Below are 18,604 nucleotides of genomic sequence, written 5' to 3' on the forward strand. Positions count from 1 at the left end.
TAATTCCACTGCAGAGTTGGGGGCTGCAGAGGATTTCTGGACAGAGAGAGAGGGGGGGAGAGAGAGACAGCCGGCACCGTGCCCAGCAAGAGGGACCTTCAGTTGGCTCGCCCGTCTCTCCAGCGTCTCCCAGAGGCGTCTCCAGCGCCTTTTCCTTCTAAAGTTAAAAGAGCAGCCGCAGTCTATCCCGACTTGAAGGAAAAGGAGGTGAGCGCAGCAGCCTGGAGCCCCTTTAGCTCTAAGGACTCACCTGACTCGGGAGCCGGGCGGGCTGGCGGCAAAGGCGCCCCGCTCGAAAACCTGGACCGGATCTCCCGTTTGGTCTGCGCAGGGAAAGCGGGACCAATTGGAGAGGAAGCTGCTGAGTCCGGTGGATTCCCTCCGCTCTCTCCTCGCCAGCCACCCCCGCCCCCCACCCCCACCCCGCCTTAGAGGGCCCGGGTCGGCTGCTCTGGAGAGGAACGGAGGAACTTTCCCTTCGATTGAACACCGGGAGAGATCGAAGGCAGTGAGATCGGTAATGGCCCAGGATGTCTTCTGAGGGAGAACCAGAGCCATCCGCTGGAAATAGTCCAGAAGCGGCATTGGCGGCGGCGGCTGCAACTACAGATGCTAGCGAGGAGGTGAGAAGCCAAGGGCGTCTGGGGGTCTGAGGCGCCGTGTGTGGGCAACACCAGGCGGACCGAGTCGGGGAAACGGAGCTGTCTGTACCTGAGGATGCGTGTACTATTGCACCCATCCTCAAAAGAGCCAACGCGAAGAATATCTTCCAACCCAGAATGAAGGGACTTTGTGTATCCATGCAACTTGTATGTGGCACTAGGAGAGTCAATTGAGGAGGGGAAGGTGGAACCAAAACCACAGATATCACTAGGATTTTTTTTCAGAGTAGGCCTTCATTAAACTCACACAAAAGTGCTGTTTAAAATAGACAGGTCAAGAAAAACAATAATAATAAGGCATGATGGGGTCGTTTTCATTTTCTTTTGTAGAACTGAACGAAAACAGAGAGTTGGAGATGTGTACTGGTAATCTCTAATGCGTGTTTGTGTGCATGCGTGTGTGTGTGTGCAGTTGTGTGTGCACACTCATCTTTTTCTTGTGATAAGATGGGTGTGCAAGAGAAGTTTTTGTTGTGTTGTGTTGTGTTGTGTAAACTTCTCTTCCTTGGAGCAGTACCCTGAGCCTACCTGGGGCACTAACCAGCCAACCAAAATGTTTTGCCAGTCAAAGGTGATCAAGTTTAAAGCCGTTTCTAATTGCAGAGAAAGGAATCTCTCCAATGTTCTGAAAACCTTTCTCTGGAGTAAGGATGAATATATGATTCATTCTTACTCTGTTAGGTTCAAGGATCTGAGAAGTATAACCTGAGTCGTCGTCCCCCCCTTTTTTTTTTTGGTCCAGTTTCCCTCCCTACTTTTTATGAATATATCCAGAGTGAGTTTTCTCTGATAAACAAGTTGCTCTCTCACTCATTGCTTTGCTGCTGGTTTGAGTGACATTTCTTACCACTGGGCTTCCAAACTAAAATGTGCTGATCTGATAGATGGAGCATAACCAATCTGTTTTCCACCTGGATCCACAAAACACACTGCAGATATATTTGTCTGTCGTGGTGCAAACTGCTAACAACAAAATGCTAATAGAATCAACTTGTAAACGATTTTGCAATCATAAATTTGACGTTGTAAATTCAAAGGCCTGCATGGTATATGAGGCCCCAAATAAGATCTAAAAAAAGAATGTTGCTGAATCAAATCAAGGGCTTATCTAGCCTAACATAAGAATTGCTCAGTGGCCAAACAGAGAACCCGGCCAAATCCTTGTTGGATGTGAGCACAACACTATTATCCCACTACATTCATTTTTTATGTGTTAATGTATTCCATGCTTTTTTCTCCAAGAGCTTAAGCCAGCATACTTAGTATCCCCACAACTCTGTAAAATACAGTCAGCTGAGGCAGTGCCTGGCCAAGGGCATCCAGTGATTTCAGCCAATATGGACTTGAAGTGGGTCTTCCCAGTTCCAGTACAATTCTTTAAATATTGGCCCATACTATTTCCTTTAGGCTTCCAATAATTAATACTTAGAAGCATATTTTTCTAATGTTGTAGAAATAGCATTGGTAATAAAAGCTATTCCTAAAGGAAATCAACCCTGATTTTTCTTTGGAAGGACAGATGCCGAATCTGAAGTTTGAGTACTTAGACCCCCTAATGAGAAGAGAGGAATTGCTGGAAAAGACCCTGATGTTGGAGAATGACTGAAGGCAAAAGGAGGCGGGAATGGCAAAGGATGAGATGGTTAGATAGTGTCAATAATGCAGTGAACATAAATTTGGACAAACTCCGGGAGACAGTGGAGGGTGGGGGGCGAGGGGCTGGCATTCTATGGTCCATGGGGTTGCAGAGAGCCAGATACAACTTAGTAACTGAACAACAATAAAAATAAATATTATCGTACTATAATAGTATAGTAATAAACCACCATTTTAGTATCTGTAGACAACTTGGTCTAACTTTAAAGTGAATAGACCCCAATCTTTTGTTATTGGAATAATGCAATAGAGTTTTCTTTCATTTGGTCTGAAATTCCCAACATCAACTTACTTGAAAAATAGTTCATCCTAATATTGTGAGATCTCTATCACTCCTCCCATCCTTTTTAAAAGGTTAAAAGAGCTCTTTAAATGGTTACTTTGCCTTTCATGAAAGTTGTTAAAGTGTTTAGATTGTGGTTATTGCTTTCTACACCTTTCCATCTCTACGGTATCTTTTTTAAAGTCTCACAACCATAATGTTAGACATTATCTAAACTTTAGTTGAACACATTGTGGTTAAATTGCCATGATTTTGAAAATATTATTTTCCTAATAATAGTGTAATGATACCCAAATAAAATTTGTCCTTTTCACAGTAGCTTTAAAATGGGTCAATGTTTTAATCAAGTTTTATAGCATCGCTTTGCTGGGCAGTCACTTCCAATGCCAGAGAGAGAAGAGAGGAGACAAAAACCGACTTCTCTCTTTTGATAATTGCTTACACGATTATATTTGCCATTTTAATCCTTACTTCACTGATTTCTTGTAGTTCTTGAAAAAAAATCATTATTTTTGCTTCTATTGATTGATTTGATTTGATTTGATTTGATTTGTGTGCCTCCCATCTCATCTAGAGGCATTAGCCATTTAAAAAAATAAGTTGATTCCCTACCTTAATTATCCAATTAATTTATAAGCAAGTTTAAAAACATTGCTCTCGAATTCTTGTGGAACCTTTCTGATGTTGTTGTTGTTATACTCTGTGCGTGCGTGCGTGTGTGTGTCAAACTCAAGGCAGCAGACATACCTAGGGTATTCTTTTACTGCACAAATAGCTCTTTATTCCAACACTTTCTCTTTCTGAACTGGTTCTGAGTCCATAACTTGAGAATTCCTCTAGTTCCCTTGTCTGCTAAGGGATAAATCTTTTAAAGTGCACATAAACACTTTCATTGGATCGCTGATGTCTTCCTGTCTAGTGGCAGTCTCATGGGGCTCTAAAATGTTATTAAAAGCAAGATCTACCTTCACAAAAGTTGCCCTAATTTCTCTTCAGGCTCTATCATTTTATAGAGATACTTCCAATTCTCTGTTATCTCCTCTGATTTTTTTTTTAAACCAGTTTAAATTGATAACTTTTATATCCTTTGAGAGAAAAATAATATTATATTATTAGGACAATATTATAATATTAGGACAATATTATAATATTAGGACAATATTATATATTTTTCTCAAAAGGACAGCAATTCCCTACCTGAGTTCCATGGTAGGAATCTCACCTTAAGGAATTGAGTCAAAGGATTGGAAAGGTATAACCCAGGGCTGTCAAACTCGCAGCCTGCGGGCCAGATGCATCACATGCTGGCCACGCCCATGCCGGTTTAACGAAGGGGGGGAAGTCACGTGACACCACCATGAGAACACAAGTTTGACACCCTGGTATCAACTAATTTTTGTTTTTTTAGAATACTGTGATCATCTTATTCCTAAACAGCCAAGAGAAGGGCCCCAGCTTTTAGTCTTAGAATGATTACAAAGTTAGTTTACAACTATAGATAAGAAATACAGATAGGACCAAAAGGAAGTTAGAATCATTTTTTTGTCTTCTACAGAAAATTATTTTCTGTATACCATGATCAGCACATCAAAGGCATAAACACTTCAATTATCAATGCCTTGTTTACTATGATAATAAAATGGGGTTTTTTTCACACTCCATAATAGGGGGTGGCAAGTTGTTGAAATTTAATATCTGTTTCCTTGAAATAATTACAACTACCAGGCAATTACTTACGAATCAAAGTTCTTGCAGGATTGGAAGGAGGTTATGTTATTGGGAATGTATCTTCCAAGAAAGATTTATTTCTGTATCAATCTTTTTAGCTGATGACACAGGATTGATGACACAGTATAGGCCAGCTTCAAAGGAGACAGTTGTTATGCTTGGTCTGCTTCCATTTTTATCCCCACATTTCTTTTAAGAATTTTTCAGATGGACAGCATCTGGAGTCGTAATTTATTTATTTTAAGTTTATTAATAAGCCCACTGAGGTCACTGCAAATTGCCTATGCTCTACAGCTGGGGTGTCAAACTCATGTCATCATGGCGCTGTCACCTGACGTATCAGAACTTTTCCCCCTTCGCTAAACCGGGTGTGGGCGTAGCCAGCACGTGACGCATCGGGCCCACAGGCTGGGAGTTTGATAATCCTGCTCTACAGGTTCCCTTCCTGAAAATGACATTTCAGCATGGGTTTTACAAAGAAATCAGATGCAAAATATTCAGTTGCCGAGCAATCTCTTCACCTCCTTTAGTATTGTTATGTCCTTGTTAACTGATTATCCAAATGTTTGTTTATCTGTCATAGTACTTCTGATGCATCTAATCAGGTTGCTTTTATGGATAGTCTTGATGTTATTACAGAGTCGTGCTTCAAGATCTCTTTGTTTGTCCTCTACTGTCTGTTTCTGTTTCTTTTGTACAAAACTACAATCCTTTTCTATTAATTTATTTTTATTTATATGATTTATACGACTGTCCATCTCACACAAGTAATTCTGGCCAGTTTACAAGATTAAAAAGAAACAACTCTCCCAAAACATTACTTAATAAGAATATTTATGGGTGGGTGCTTGTTTTATTTAAGCAGATTTATTTTAGCAAATTCTGAAGCATTTTTCCCCCTTCTCCAACCTTTTTCTTGATATTTTTATTGCTCTCTTGGTAGCAGTTTTCCTGAGTGGCTCTAGCTGAAATTCTGATATTCCTTCCTAAGCAACCTGACAAGACTTGGGCTCTTTTGACTTCTCCTCTGACCTCTCTTTTTACCAGATGCCTCATTTTAGAGAAATTGCTTCTTTTGAAGTCAAATGGCACTTTCTTGTGGCAATATTCCATTTATATTTTGATAAGCATAATTATGTGATCGCTCATTCCAGTTAATTCAACAATGCAATGTCTTATACTACTTAGTGCAGACTATTCTGACAATGTAGTTTCTTTACTACTGACTCATCCTAGTTGATACCACAGTGTATCGCCAGCTATGCTCACTAAATGGGACTGTGGCTGTTTAAATTACCCTGTTATTCAAACTGGGTTATTATATAGCACACACTGCACTCACATCAAGCAAGGGGCCTGCAGCCTCCTTCCATACTGAATGATTCCCAATTTTCTGGAATTATATTTTTAAAGAACTAAAAAAAAAAAAATCCATAGAGAAAAGCTCTGCTCATAACTCTTTGGAGTCTTTAATTAAAATTTATCCTTTGTGATTGAAGCATTAAATGGCTATAACCAAAGAGCCTTTTAACTTAACTCCTATGTTTTAATGCAAATGCATGTTTAGTTAATGAAAGTAAATGAGTTGAGTTAATGGAAGTAGATGAAAGCAAGGTGGTTTAAGGTTACCAGAAACCTTATTGTTGAAATCTATTCCATGAGACAAGCTATCGTGAATGTGATGCTGCAAATAGAAAAATGGAAGTTTTAAATTAACTTAGCTTGCATCCTGTTGCCAAAATGGAGACCTAAGGTAATTATATTTCCTATAATATAAAAAGCTCAGAAATATTGCTCATTGCTTTCAGATAAGCACTGTCCCTACATGTAATGCTGGTCTTAGTCAATTAAATAGTAAGGAGAGAAGGGGAAATAAGGCAGATTTATGAGGCATTATAAAGCAAAATATAAAGAAAAAGGAGAGAATTGCAGTGGAGAAATAAAGGGACAATGATTTATAATGACAGCTAATTTGGTATATTGGTTAAGGCACCAGGCTAGAAATCTGGCAGATGGTGAATTCTAGTTCTGCCTTTGGCATGAAGGTGATCTTAGGCCACTCATTCTGTTGAGCCTTGGGAAGGAAGCAAATGCATAACCCTTCCTCAAACTTGGCAAAAAAACCTGTAGGGACTTGTCCAGGCTACTACCAAGAGTCAAGACTGACTTGAAGGCAACAAAAAAAGGAGCCTCAAGTAAGTTAATACAGTTTAAAGAAAGTTATTATAAACTCTCTATATAAGAAATAACTCTCTATAGAAATAGAGCACAATGATGACGAAAATTATCTTGAATGCATTTGGGTCAATATTAGTGAGGGGAAAATGACATTGCCATAGGTGTATACTATAGGCCACCCAACCAAACAGAGGATATAGATGAACTTTTTGCTAGTCAGCTAACTAAGGTATGTAGGAAGCCCATCACAATAGTAATGGGGGGTTTTAACTACCCTGACATCAACTGGGAGACAAACTCTGCACCAAGTGGAAGATCCAACAGGTTCCTAACAAACCTAGCAGACAATTTTGTTTCCCAAAAAGTAGAGAAGGGCACAAGGGTATCAGCCATATTGGACTTAATTTTCACTAACAGAGATAAAATGATAGGTGTTGAAGCTACAGGAACCTTGGGGGCAAGTGATCATGCAATATTGGAATTCAACATTATGCAAGCACAAGCAATAGAACAAAGTCAAACTAGAGTCTTGGACTTTAAGAGAGCTAATTTCAATAAACTTAGAGCTTGGGAAGGATTCCATGTATGAGAATCCTCAAGGGGAAAACAACTCAAGAAGCTTGGGAAATTTTGAAAAGTGAGATTATAAAAGCCCAGTCTAGCACAATACCAATGAAGAAGAAAAATAACAGCTCTCAAAAGAAACCAGCATGACTGCATAAAGAACTCTCTGACTAATTGAAAGACAAAAAGGGCAAATATAAAAAGTGGAAAGAGGGGCATATAACATAGGCAGAATATCAGCAAATAGCCCGAGTCTGCAAAGATGAAGTGAGGAAAACTAACGCTCACAATGAACAAAGGCTTGCGACAAAAGTAAAAAATAACAAAACAAAAAAAAAGCTTCTTCCAACATGTTAAAAACAAGAAAAAAGTCAAGGAAACAATTGGTCCATTGCTGGGAGAAAGTGGCAAGAAGGTGACAAGCAACAGGGAGAAAGCTGAAATACTTGTTTTTTGCATCTGTCTTTACACAAAGGGAAAAAACAGTCCAACCTATCAAGCAGGGGTTGGAGTAGAAGACCTCCAAAGTCCCTTCCAACTCTGTTATTCTGTTCTGTTCTCTATGGATTCATGGAAGTTTTAAAAAAGAAAATGATTGTGTTAAACTACTTATCAGAAGGAAAGTATAATTGTTTAAACATTATTGCAAAATAGTATAACGTCAGTAATAATGAACACAGCCTGAAAAATTATATAATTGGAACAACTTTAAGAATTGACCAAATTATTTGAAAACCTTCTATTTTGTCTCTTTGCTGGAAAGAATGCAAATATTGGCGACCGTAACAATCTATTTAAATATGTTACTACAAATCACCAACATACTAGTTCTCCTTTAGTTTTATATGTTTTAGCTATTCTCCATAACAACTCCACAATGTTTAAATTTTGATAGTTTCTTAACATATGCTAAAAAGAACATTTTAATATCCTGCAACATCCAGAATTATATTAACAATCCTGTTTATTTCAGCATAAAATGTGATAGCCCAATGAGAGTAGCCAATACTTAAAGATTTATTAACTTCATTTTAAGGTCATAAGAAATGGATTAAATATTCTTTAAAGTGATCATCTACTGGTGGGATTGGACATTCAAAATCATAATTCCAGAGGTCATGTAAGTAACTAATCTCAATTTCAATTCATTACATCATCTTCAACTTCTTTAAACAAGAAAAGTTACTAATTTTGAAGCGAGGGTTAATTCTTCCTAAAGTATCCACCACTGTGGAACTTCAGAAGCAGTGACAACATCTGGATGAAATAATTCAAATAGTAAATGCTTAAGTTGAATAAACTACCAAAAAGCACCATAAGATAAATTGGCATTGTTTTTAAAAAAGATTTTCTCAGAATTGAGTTGATCCAACGTAATCATGTTGAGAAAAGTCCAGTTTACTGAGGAAAAAAAAAGAAAAAGTTTAGACACTGTTTTTAAATGGGAATTTAATTTTCATAGTGTGCCATCCTGAGTGTCTATTTATGGACAAGGACTGGTTTCATTTTTTTACTCTGATTGCTTTATTTGTAAATTGTTCCCCTTAATTTCTGATTTCTTTCCTTCTTTTTCTTACTTTTGTTTCCTATGATTATTTGGTATCTTTCTGCACTGAAGTGTTTGTTTTTTTTGATGACCTGTTTGCATAGATTTTGATAATCTATGCAAAATCTTCCAGTGCAGGCTGAAAATTAATGGTCTTTGATCATTGCTCCAGGAAGCTGTGTGTTAATAATCCTCAGCATGAATGTAGCTGATTTTCAATAAGCACCCTATATATCTTTTTTTTTAATGTAAGGTAGACCTTTGTACATATTTCCAATTATAGAAGGAGCTAGTGGTTAAGTTCATATATTGTGCACAGCCAAAATATAGTTTATCGGGTTTTGATATAGCATGTTATGAAACATACTGTGCAACCTATTTATAGGCCATTATGACCTATACATTATTTATTTATAATAAACTAGCTGAGATTTATTCAGTGCAACATGCTTAAACAAATCATGGCTTAATGAAATGTGAGAATCATTGCAAAGTGCACGCTCAGTGAACTGGTTGTTACACCGGTTGAATCCCACTACTGGATATGAACCTGAATCTGAACAGGACTTAAGTTCAGTTGACTGTAGTTCTTGAAATGTTTAGAAGGACTCTTTAATAGTACTTTGCCATAAATTTTGTCCAATATTGGAAGAAACATACAACATCAACAATATCTGATTGGAAATTCAAACCTGGATAGATATGCAGCAATGGCAAAATTAACAGCATACATCCAGAAGTAAAATTATACTAAATATAAGGCAGCACGCAAACAACAAAACAAAAGAAAAAACCCCAAGCAATGACAATAATGGTTTCTTGTTGTTGTTAGTCGCCAAGTCGTGTCTGACCCATCGCGACCCCATGGACAATGTTCCTCCAGGCCTTCCTGTCCTCTACCATCCCCCGTAGTCCATTTAAGCTCACACTGACTGCTTCCGTGACTCCATCCATCCACCTCATTCTCTGTCATCCCGTTCTTTTTTTGCCCTCAATCATTCCCAGCATTAGGCTCTTCTCCAGTGAGTCCTTCCTTCTCATTAGGTGGCCAAAGTATTTTGAGTTTCATCGTCAGGATCTGGCCTTCTAGAAAGAAGTCAGGGTTCATCTCCTCTAGGACTGACGGTTTGATTACCTTGCAGTCCAAGGGACTCACAGGAGTCTTCTCCAGCACTATAGCTCAATTCTTTGGCGCTCAGCCTTCCTTATGGTTTCTGAGACAGTCTAAATGTTTATAAATACTGAAAATTAGTTGGAATATAAAGAAAGGGGAAGTTATTTGTTTTTCAAAGTTGCTTTTTATATTTATTTTTTAATTTTTGTTTGTTTTTTCTTTATTTATAAACAAATATAAATAGCATTATGATTTATTAGGAAAACTAGTTTCATGTATTGGTTAATACATCAGACTAGAAATTAGGAGACTGGGAATCCCATTTTAGACATTATATTTTTTTGAAAAGTTAGAAAATACAGTACTGTAGATCCAAATCATTACTTGCTAGAGGCAAAGAATAAAATAGTTCCTTTTCATTTAAAAACATCAACTGAAATGACCATTAAATTTTAGTTCAGTCCTTATGCTGGGACAACATTTAGTGCTCATAGAAAAATAGCTCAATAGTTCAGAGACTGCACAGCAAGCTTAAAAGTACCTTTAACTGTGTCTTATTAATCTTATTGCTGCCTCTCAGGATCAATTGTACCAAATTATAGGGTCTGTCTTGCTAGTAACTTTTAGAAGTACAGTCTCTTCATTTTATTTCTAGAACTCATTGAGATGACACCATTCAACAGCTATTTCAATTATATTAGTCAAGATTTTCTTGCATTTTCAGGATAACGGTAGTTGGTTTATTGATTGGATGGCTCATTAAAAACTTCTAAAAACTCAGGAGTTGGTGGCAAAAAGAATAATGTAGAAGCATTAATAAGACATAATTATTCATAATATATTAAAACTCAAGTATCATGTACAAGCCTTTTTTTTTATCCTCTTTGGTGGAAATTTTGAAATGCTATAACTGATTGATATTCAATTGAGCAATTGATCCATACTTTCATACTTATAAAATTCAAATTAATGCACATACTAGAGTGATAGTTAATTTGAATTATCTTCCTAAAAAAAGTAGCACAACAAAATGCTTTACGCCATATGAAGAGTTCAAGCCATGAGTAATTTATTACTATCTTAATTAAGTTCTAAAGAATTAAGCTTGGGAAATTGTTTATAAGATTTGCATGTGATGAATTCATTTATTGTTCATTTATAATAGTTCATAACAAGCTTTATATAACTTTTTGTCCTGTTGCAGCTTGTATTGTTAGATTGGGTAATTCTAAAGTGGCCAAGATGCCAGTCTTAAATATGAAAAACAGTCATAAGTCACTTTTTTCAGTGCCATTTTTTTAAGAACTTGGAGCCATTTCTAAAGGATTTCTTTAAGTATAACTTGGCCGTCATTTCCCTTCAGCCCACTTCTGCTTTAAAGAATCTTCTTTAAAGCAAAAGTGGGCCGAAGGGAAATGATGGTCTTTTAATCTATCCCTGAGAGATCTGCAGTGGATTAATAACCAACAACAAACTGTAACAGTGACAAGAATGCTACTCTTCTATCTAAATTAGGCTGTGGAAATGAAGAAGGCTTGTGATACTCCTAACATTACTGAAATGATTTTACTTTTTCATTTTATCTTAAAAATACCACATAGGGTGTAAGAACCTTCTTTGTTCCATACTCTTGGATTAGGGCAAGACATTAGGTGAGGTGCCCCAAAGAAGATGTATAGTAGCAGCAAGAATGCATATCTGTGTCCCCCCCCCCAATTCAGAGGAGGGGCCCTGAAGTGACGACCCAGAAGGTTTTTGGGTGAGGGCAGGAGATTTGAAACCTCCAGCTTTCTACATGCTAGATACGCTGTTTTCTACATCCTGTAATTCCCCGCTCCCAAATCTAAGCAAGGTAAAAGTAGCTAAGTTTATGTGGTTGTTAAATGGAAGCCAGAATTTTTCAGGGAAGAGATATCAATTGAGTCAAGAATAAACTTCAAGGCCAAGAGGTAGAGTAAATTTACCACTTTATAATGCCTTGGTAAGGCCACACTTGGAATACTGCATCCAGTTTTGGTCGCCATGATGTAAAAAAGATGTTGAGACTCTAGAAAGAGTGCAGAGAAGTGCAACAAAGATGATTAGAGAACTGGAGGCTAAAACATATAAAGAACGGTTGCTGGAATTGGGTATGTCTAGTTTAATGAAAACAAGAACTAGGGTAACATGATAGCAGTGTTCCAATATCTCAGGGGTTGCCACCAAGAAGAGGGAGTCAAGCTATTCTCCAAAGCACCTGAGGGCAGGACAAGAAGCAATGAGTGGAAACTAATCAAGGAGAGAAGCAACTTAGAACTAAGGAGAAATTTCCTGACAGTTAGAACAATTAATCAGTAGAACAACTTGCCTCCAGAGGTTGTAAATGCTCCAACACTGGAAGTTTTTAAGAAGATATTGGATAACCATTTGTCTGAAGTGCTATAGGGATTTCTGCTTGAGGGGGTTGAACTAGAAGACCTCCAGGGTCCCTTCCAACTCTGTTATTCTATTCTATTCTATTCTATTCTATTCTATTCTATTCTATTCTATTCTATTCTATTCTATTCTATTCTATTCTATTCTATTCTATTCTATTCTATTCTATTCTAGAAATTTTTATTTAGGTTGTATCTATTCTGAAAGCTGTATAAAAGTATAGTTATCTGAGACGTATATCAGGAACTCTTCAAGTAACTAGATAAATTACATATGTTTTCTTAAAAATAATCATCATATAGTACATTATTATTTAAGAAAAACAACCTGAAGTCTTAGTCTTAGTAAAGTGTGCTTACAATAGTCACTTAGTTATGTCAGCTTACAAGTCCACTCAAATCCACAATAAACACTGAAGAATTGATAACATGGTATTTTCAGACAGGGCTTACTCCCCGCTCTGTTAAAAACAATTTTAATGTAAAATAGAACAGATTTGGTGAGCTAACAAATCCTGCAAAATGCTTGTGTTATTTCACTATGCTGAATTATTTCAAAGCAATTATTTGTTTATTTGTTGGAGGAGGCAACCCTGGGGCATATTGCAATTTTGAGGTATCCTCTACCTGAAAATCCTGATGAGATGTGCCTTCTATGTCTGAAATATGAAATTTTAAAATGTGTAAGATTAATTACTGCATTATTTCACCAAAAATGCTCTTTCTCTCTTTTCATTTCTGTTCTTTCTTTTCTCTTCTCTGTTATCTGATTTTCAGCAAAGACCAATCAAGCAATCTTTGAGTTCTTCACTGTGCAGAGAATCTCACTGGAAGTGTCTCCTTCTCTCAATTCTGATATATAGTTGCCTGGGGGCTATAGCTTGGTGCCAACTCACACAAGTCACTAAGCTCAGTTTTGATAGTTCCTTCAAAGGCAAGTCTATGATTTACCATGACAGTCCTTGCTCGGATGGCTATGTGTATATTCCATTAGCATTCCTTGTTATTCTTTATGTGGTCTACTTGGTGGAGTGTTGGCACTGCCGCACCAAAAGTGAACTTCAATACAAAGCTGATGTGGAAAGTGTCTATGATCGAATTGCCAGAATGAAACAGGCCACACCATGTATATGGTGGAAAGCCATAAGCTACCACTTTGTCCGACGGACAAGGCAGGTGACTCGGTATCGTAATGGTGACGCTTATACAACAACTCAGGTTTACCATGAGAGAGTCAATACCCATGTGGCTGAAGCAGAGTTTGATTACTCCCACTGTGGATTCAAAGACATATCTAAGGAACTCATGGGCCTGGAATGGTATTCCACCACAAGACTAAAGTTTACGAAATGTTTCAGTTTTGCCAACATGGAATCTGAGAACTCTTACTTGGCACAGAGAGCTCATTTCTTCACAGAAATAGAAGGCCTAGATGATTACATGGAGATCAGAGAAGGCATGAAACTCAAAAATATAGACTTCAAAGAAGTAATGATGGCTTATGGAGACCCAGAACATCTTCCCTGGTACGTATCCCATTATGCTTTCTGGGTGGCTGCTTTGATGATGATTTCATGGCCACTGAGAGTCTTCATGGAATATCAGACTGCACACGTACACTACCATGTGGAGAAACTTGTTGGCGTGGAGTACAGTGTGCCTTCTGTGGCAGAGGAGCCCCTCTACAGATACCGAATCCCCAGGGTAAGCACTCAGGACAGCACTGAGCTTGAGTGGCACATCTGCACCAATCGCCAGCTGATTCCCAGCTATTCCGAGGCTATGCTTCTGAACCTGACCCATTCTCCCGTATGCAACAGTTACTCGATTCGCAGATACAGTGAAATTACTCATGGCTGTGAGACTTGCCGTCATGCCTCCAGTACCTCCTCTATCTTTTCCCACCACAATGGCAGTGCAAACTCACAGCTCTCTCTGAACACTAGCCGCTTCTCCTTATGCCAACTTCATGGCTCTCACAGGACAGGACTCTGGAGAAGTCACAGCAGCAGCATCACTGACCGTGGTTGCCAGGATGACCAATGCTGCTCCCACTCTAGCCAACTGGTCATCAACGAAAACCCACCCACTTACCAAGAAGCTCGTTTTTTCCCAGTACTAATTGTGCATAGGTCAGAGGGTCAGGAAAGAAGGCACTTCTGTCTCCGCCGTGCTTCCTGCCTGGAGACCTCGCTCTGACTTTACATTAAGAGAGTTTTAAGGGCAACTACTTATTTGCCAATAACAGCAATACATACAACATAAACTCATTCAAGTCTCAATTGTCCATTTCTCCAAAAAAGAGAGACTTATTCATGTAGAAATCTAAGAAAAGTCAACTCTGAATCTAAGGGTCTCAATAAATACTGTAGGTTAGTTAGGATGTTATCATGATATGATTGCTTCTTCAGGGATTTTTACAGTTTATAGGGTTTTATCCCCCTTTAATCTAAAACTCATGGTTAGGGTAAGAGAAATTTCTAAGGCTATCTTGTGAACTTTACTGAATTCAGGCCTCCCCTGAAAAGCTCCATAAACCTCAACTCCTATGCCATACTAACATGGTTCCTGTGTATGCTACATGGTGATAAGAGCCAGATTCCTGATTTTATTATCTAATTTTAAAATAAAAAAAATATTGTGTGTCCTGCAGAAGACATAATAAAAATGGTTATCCCTAAAATCATTCCATAACTTCTCTCTGCTATTTGCTTCATTTCACTTTTCTTCTAAAACATCTCTGTCTCTATCTCTTTCTCTCTCTCTCTTTTGTCAAACAGATAGGAACACACTTTGCTTCCTCTCCTACTTTAAACTATTAAGGAAATATGTGGAAACATGTGACACGCAAAGTCCCTATCTTAAATCCAGGTGTTAGCAGTTCTATAGAACAAAGCTAGCTGGGTGACTTTGGGCCATTACAGGTAATCCTTGATTTACGACTACAATTGAGCCCAACTTCTGTTGCTAAGTGAGACATTTGTTAAGTGAATTTTGTCCCATTTTGACTTTTCTCACCACAGTTGTTAAGGGAATCACTGCAGTTGTTACCTTAGTTAGTAACACAGTTGTTAAGTGAATCTGGCTTCCCCATTGCTTTTGCTTGTCAGAAGGTTGCAAAAGGAGATCATATATGACCCCGGGACATTGCAGCTGTCATAAAATGTCTGAATTTTGATCATGTGACTATGAGAATGCCATAAGTGTGAGAAACAGCCTTTAATCAATTTTTTTCAGTGTTGTTGCAATTTCAAACGGTCACTAAATAAACAGTTGTAAGTCAAGACTATACTTTCTCTCGGCCCTAGAAAAGAGGCAGTGGCAAATCACTTCTGAAAACCTGTGCCAAGGGAATTGCAGGGACTTCTCCAGGCAGTTTGAGGATTGGAGACGAATGAATGAAAGGGGGGAAAAGTTAGGTTCATGAATATTTACATATTTACAAGTGTGTGTGTGTGTGTGTGAGGGAGGGAGGGAGAGAGAGAGGGAGAGAGAGAGAGAGAGAGAGAGAGAGAGGTGTCTTAAAAGACAGATGTCTTAAGAGAAGTACTTAGAAGAAACTCTATTTCACTTCCCACCTTACCCCATGCTCATAACAAGTGGTTTAGAAGTCAACAATCTAATCCTCTCCAGATGTTTTTTTATAACACCTATTGACAGTACAGTCAGTGATAAAGGATTTCAGTTATGAAAATATTAGGAAGTCACTAGATTCTTACTTCTAGCTTTCACCAACCTGATGTCCAGTATATATATTGTACAATTGTAAGAGTTCTACTCCAACACAATGCACCAAATTGTGTAGAATGCTATCTCAGTATCATGACTGAATAACACATCTAATTTAATTCTTCTCATTTCTTCAAATGTTCCAAAGCCTGAAATATGGGGTGGGGGTGGGAATAGGAAAATGCCTTATTTGCTATTTCCACTGTGCAAGGAAAAGAAGCAAAAGATGTGAGCTGAGGGATTAAATAAGATCTTTCTCTGGTTCATCACAGGTGTGTCTGCCATGTCTCACTATCTAACATTCTCTTCATTCCTCTCCTCTTACCAAAATGTGCTTTTGACTTTTATTTATTTCCCCCCTCCCAATAAGTCCCTTACCATCTTTTTTCAGTTCTTTATCCTCCCTCTGTTGGCTTTCATTTTAGCCAATTTTCCAAGGTGAGTCCAAGTATTATCCATCTTCATTTTAAAAAAAAAATTTTTTTTTTTTTGCAATATACTGTAGTCTGCTGATGCTGATGAAGTATATTTCTCTCCCACACAGTTTTAACAGGGCATCTTTCCAGAGAGGTAAATAGCATGCTTTAGTACCATTGGCTGAAGCAGTGATTTCCACTGCTGCACATCCAGTCCTGTGCTTTTCATAAAGAGCAGTCCCAAAATGGACGTTTTTACAGTACATGCCAATTATTTGCTTAACATACAAAGGAGCTTGAGAAAATATAAGGTTCTATTAAAATAGGCTTCAACAGAATGGCAGAACAAAAAAGGCATTTTTGTCTCACTGATGAGAGTCTATTTTTATGTTTTTAATATATTTCTACTGAGCAAAAGAATTCTTTGGTCTGCTCACATATTCTTAACAGTCTGTACATGTTGCAGGTACCCTTACAACCAAGGTGTCCACCTTCCTCCCTTTTTCCTCAGGTAAAATTATACTCTCAGTAGCTTCACATCAGCAGTCTCTGGACATGGGAAAAAACACACACACACACACACACATATATATATGCACACATATTGAAGAATCTTCAGAAGGAATATGGGTGTGGGCTGCATGTGTCGATGATTCCTGAATTGCAACAGACTGCCAAATTGTATTATTGTCTTTTATAAACACCAGTGCATATGTCAGTGTAAAGAAAATAAATTATTAACAACGTTGAATTTAAAAAATCATCTTCAGCCTAGCATTCCCTCAGAGGTATTGGCTAGTGGCCAACATGCTGACAACAAAATGGAATCTGTGGCCTCATGATTTAAGAATGAAAAAAAGCATGAGTTAGGGACTAAGCCTACACTGCCTTTTATTTAGTCATATGTTGAAATATGTGTGAATACATAGCAGGTGTGAATATGTGTGAATACCTTAGCAGGTAGCAACATTTTTCGGACTTCTGAAGCTAAGCAGAGTCAGGCCTCATTAGTATTTGGATAGCAGACTACATGGGATCCCAAGGCTATAGGTCTCATTGGGAAGTGAAATAATATCCTACAAAGAAGGCAGTAACAAAACATCATTTTTATAACATTGCCAAAAAACCACAACCCTGCATGAACATGCCTATGAAATTACTTAAGGTCAGCTCTCTCTCACCCTTTATTATACACAGACTTATCTCGCACCTGTATAATTGTTTCTGACCGCAGTGACTGTTTACCATCCGAAATATAAATCTTTTATAAATTTTAATATGTATATTTTATTGGCGATACAGAAATTAATTTTCACTATGCATATTGACTGGATGTACAAGAAGATCACTGCTTTTAGTGGAGAATATCTTTTTAGCTTTCTTGCTTTACTGGTAATTAAATGGGTAGAAGTATTTTGCTGCTGCGATTGTTATAAAAACTGGTGCTCCTAATGGGCACACTGTGTGTGTGTGTGTTTTGCATAGCAAAATGGTGAGGGGGACAATACTGGAACCCAGAACTAATAAATAGCATTAAGTGAATGCATTTTCCAGGACTTCAGATATACTTCAGAAACTTAGCAATATAGTTTTTTTAAAAAAACAATTAATTGATTTAACATCTTTATTTTATCTTTATAAGACATTGATGTTGTGCAGAGACATTCACAGCAACTGTCAGACTGGAAAACACAACCAGGCATGCAAAGTCCTACTCCTCTTTTATATGCATGCAAAACACATTAAAAAGGGGCGGGGCTTTGGTCACCCAGTCACACCCATAATTTTCGAGCCAGTGCCCATTGCTGCTGATGCCTATGGTGGTATGCTAAATGACCTACATTTGCTGCTATCTGGTAGTCAGTCTGAATTTACCTAACAAAAGCACAATTGAATTCACTGGAACTTTATCATGTTGCCTTAACGATCTTCATTCCTTTTTAAATCCTTTAAGAGATTCATATAGGAGAACTGAAATTTTGATTCATGACTATAGCCCACCCACCCCGCATGTCACTCCTTACTGTCTTTACAGCAGAGCTCAGAAAAATGTGTGGGCAGCTCTAATCTAATCAGCTCATGGAAAGCATGCAAAACCCGGAAACCAAAAAACGTTACACTCTGAGGTACATGCTACAGCAGATACAGAGCTTTTTACCAAACACCAGTGAATTACCCAGTTCCTAGAATGTGTAAATCTATCATGTGACAATAATAGACAGGGTAGAACATCGAGGCTGCAGTCACCAACCTTAAAGCAAGCAGTATTTATAACATCAAGAGAAAGCTTATGAATTCTTTAGAACTATCTATC

At 37.9% G+C, this 18,604-nt stretch overlaps 2 protein-coding genes across 2 annotated transcripts in view; both read left to right on the top strand.

The window, feature by feature from the left end:
- Positions 1–343: 343 nt before the first annotated feature.
- On the top strand, positions 344–14,813 carry LOC117666102 (transmembrane protein 151B-like). Its single transcript, XM_034418623.3, has 2 exons — positions 344–623; positions 12,923–14,813. Exons 1-2 carry the CDS (start codon positions 531–533, stop codon positions 14,342–14,344), a joined length of 1,515 nt encoding a protein of 504 aa, XP_034274514.2. The 5' UTR covers positions 344–530; the 3' UTR covers positions 14,345–14,813.
- Positions 533–18,604, top strand: part of TYRO3 (TYRO3 protein tyrosine kinase) — a 105,092-nt gene continuing 87,020 nt past the window's right edge. Inside the window, exon 1 of the mRNA XM_087875829.1 lies at positions 533–623. The gene's annotated coding sequence lies outside the window, so the exon portion shown is untranslated. The remainder of the gene's footprint in view (positions 624–18,604) is intronic.

This window comes from Pantherophis guttatus, chromosome 1 (genome assembly GCF_059756535.1).
Source record: "Pantherophis guttatus breed Tessera chromosome 1, ASM5975653v1, whole genome shotgun sequence".
Taxonomy (NCBI): domain Eukaryota; kingdom Metazoa; phylum Chordata; class Lepidosauria; order Squamata; family Colubridae; genus Pantherophis; species Pantherophis guttatus.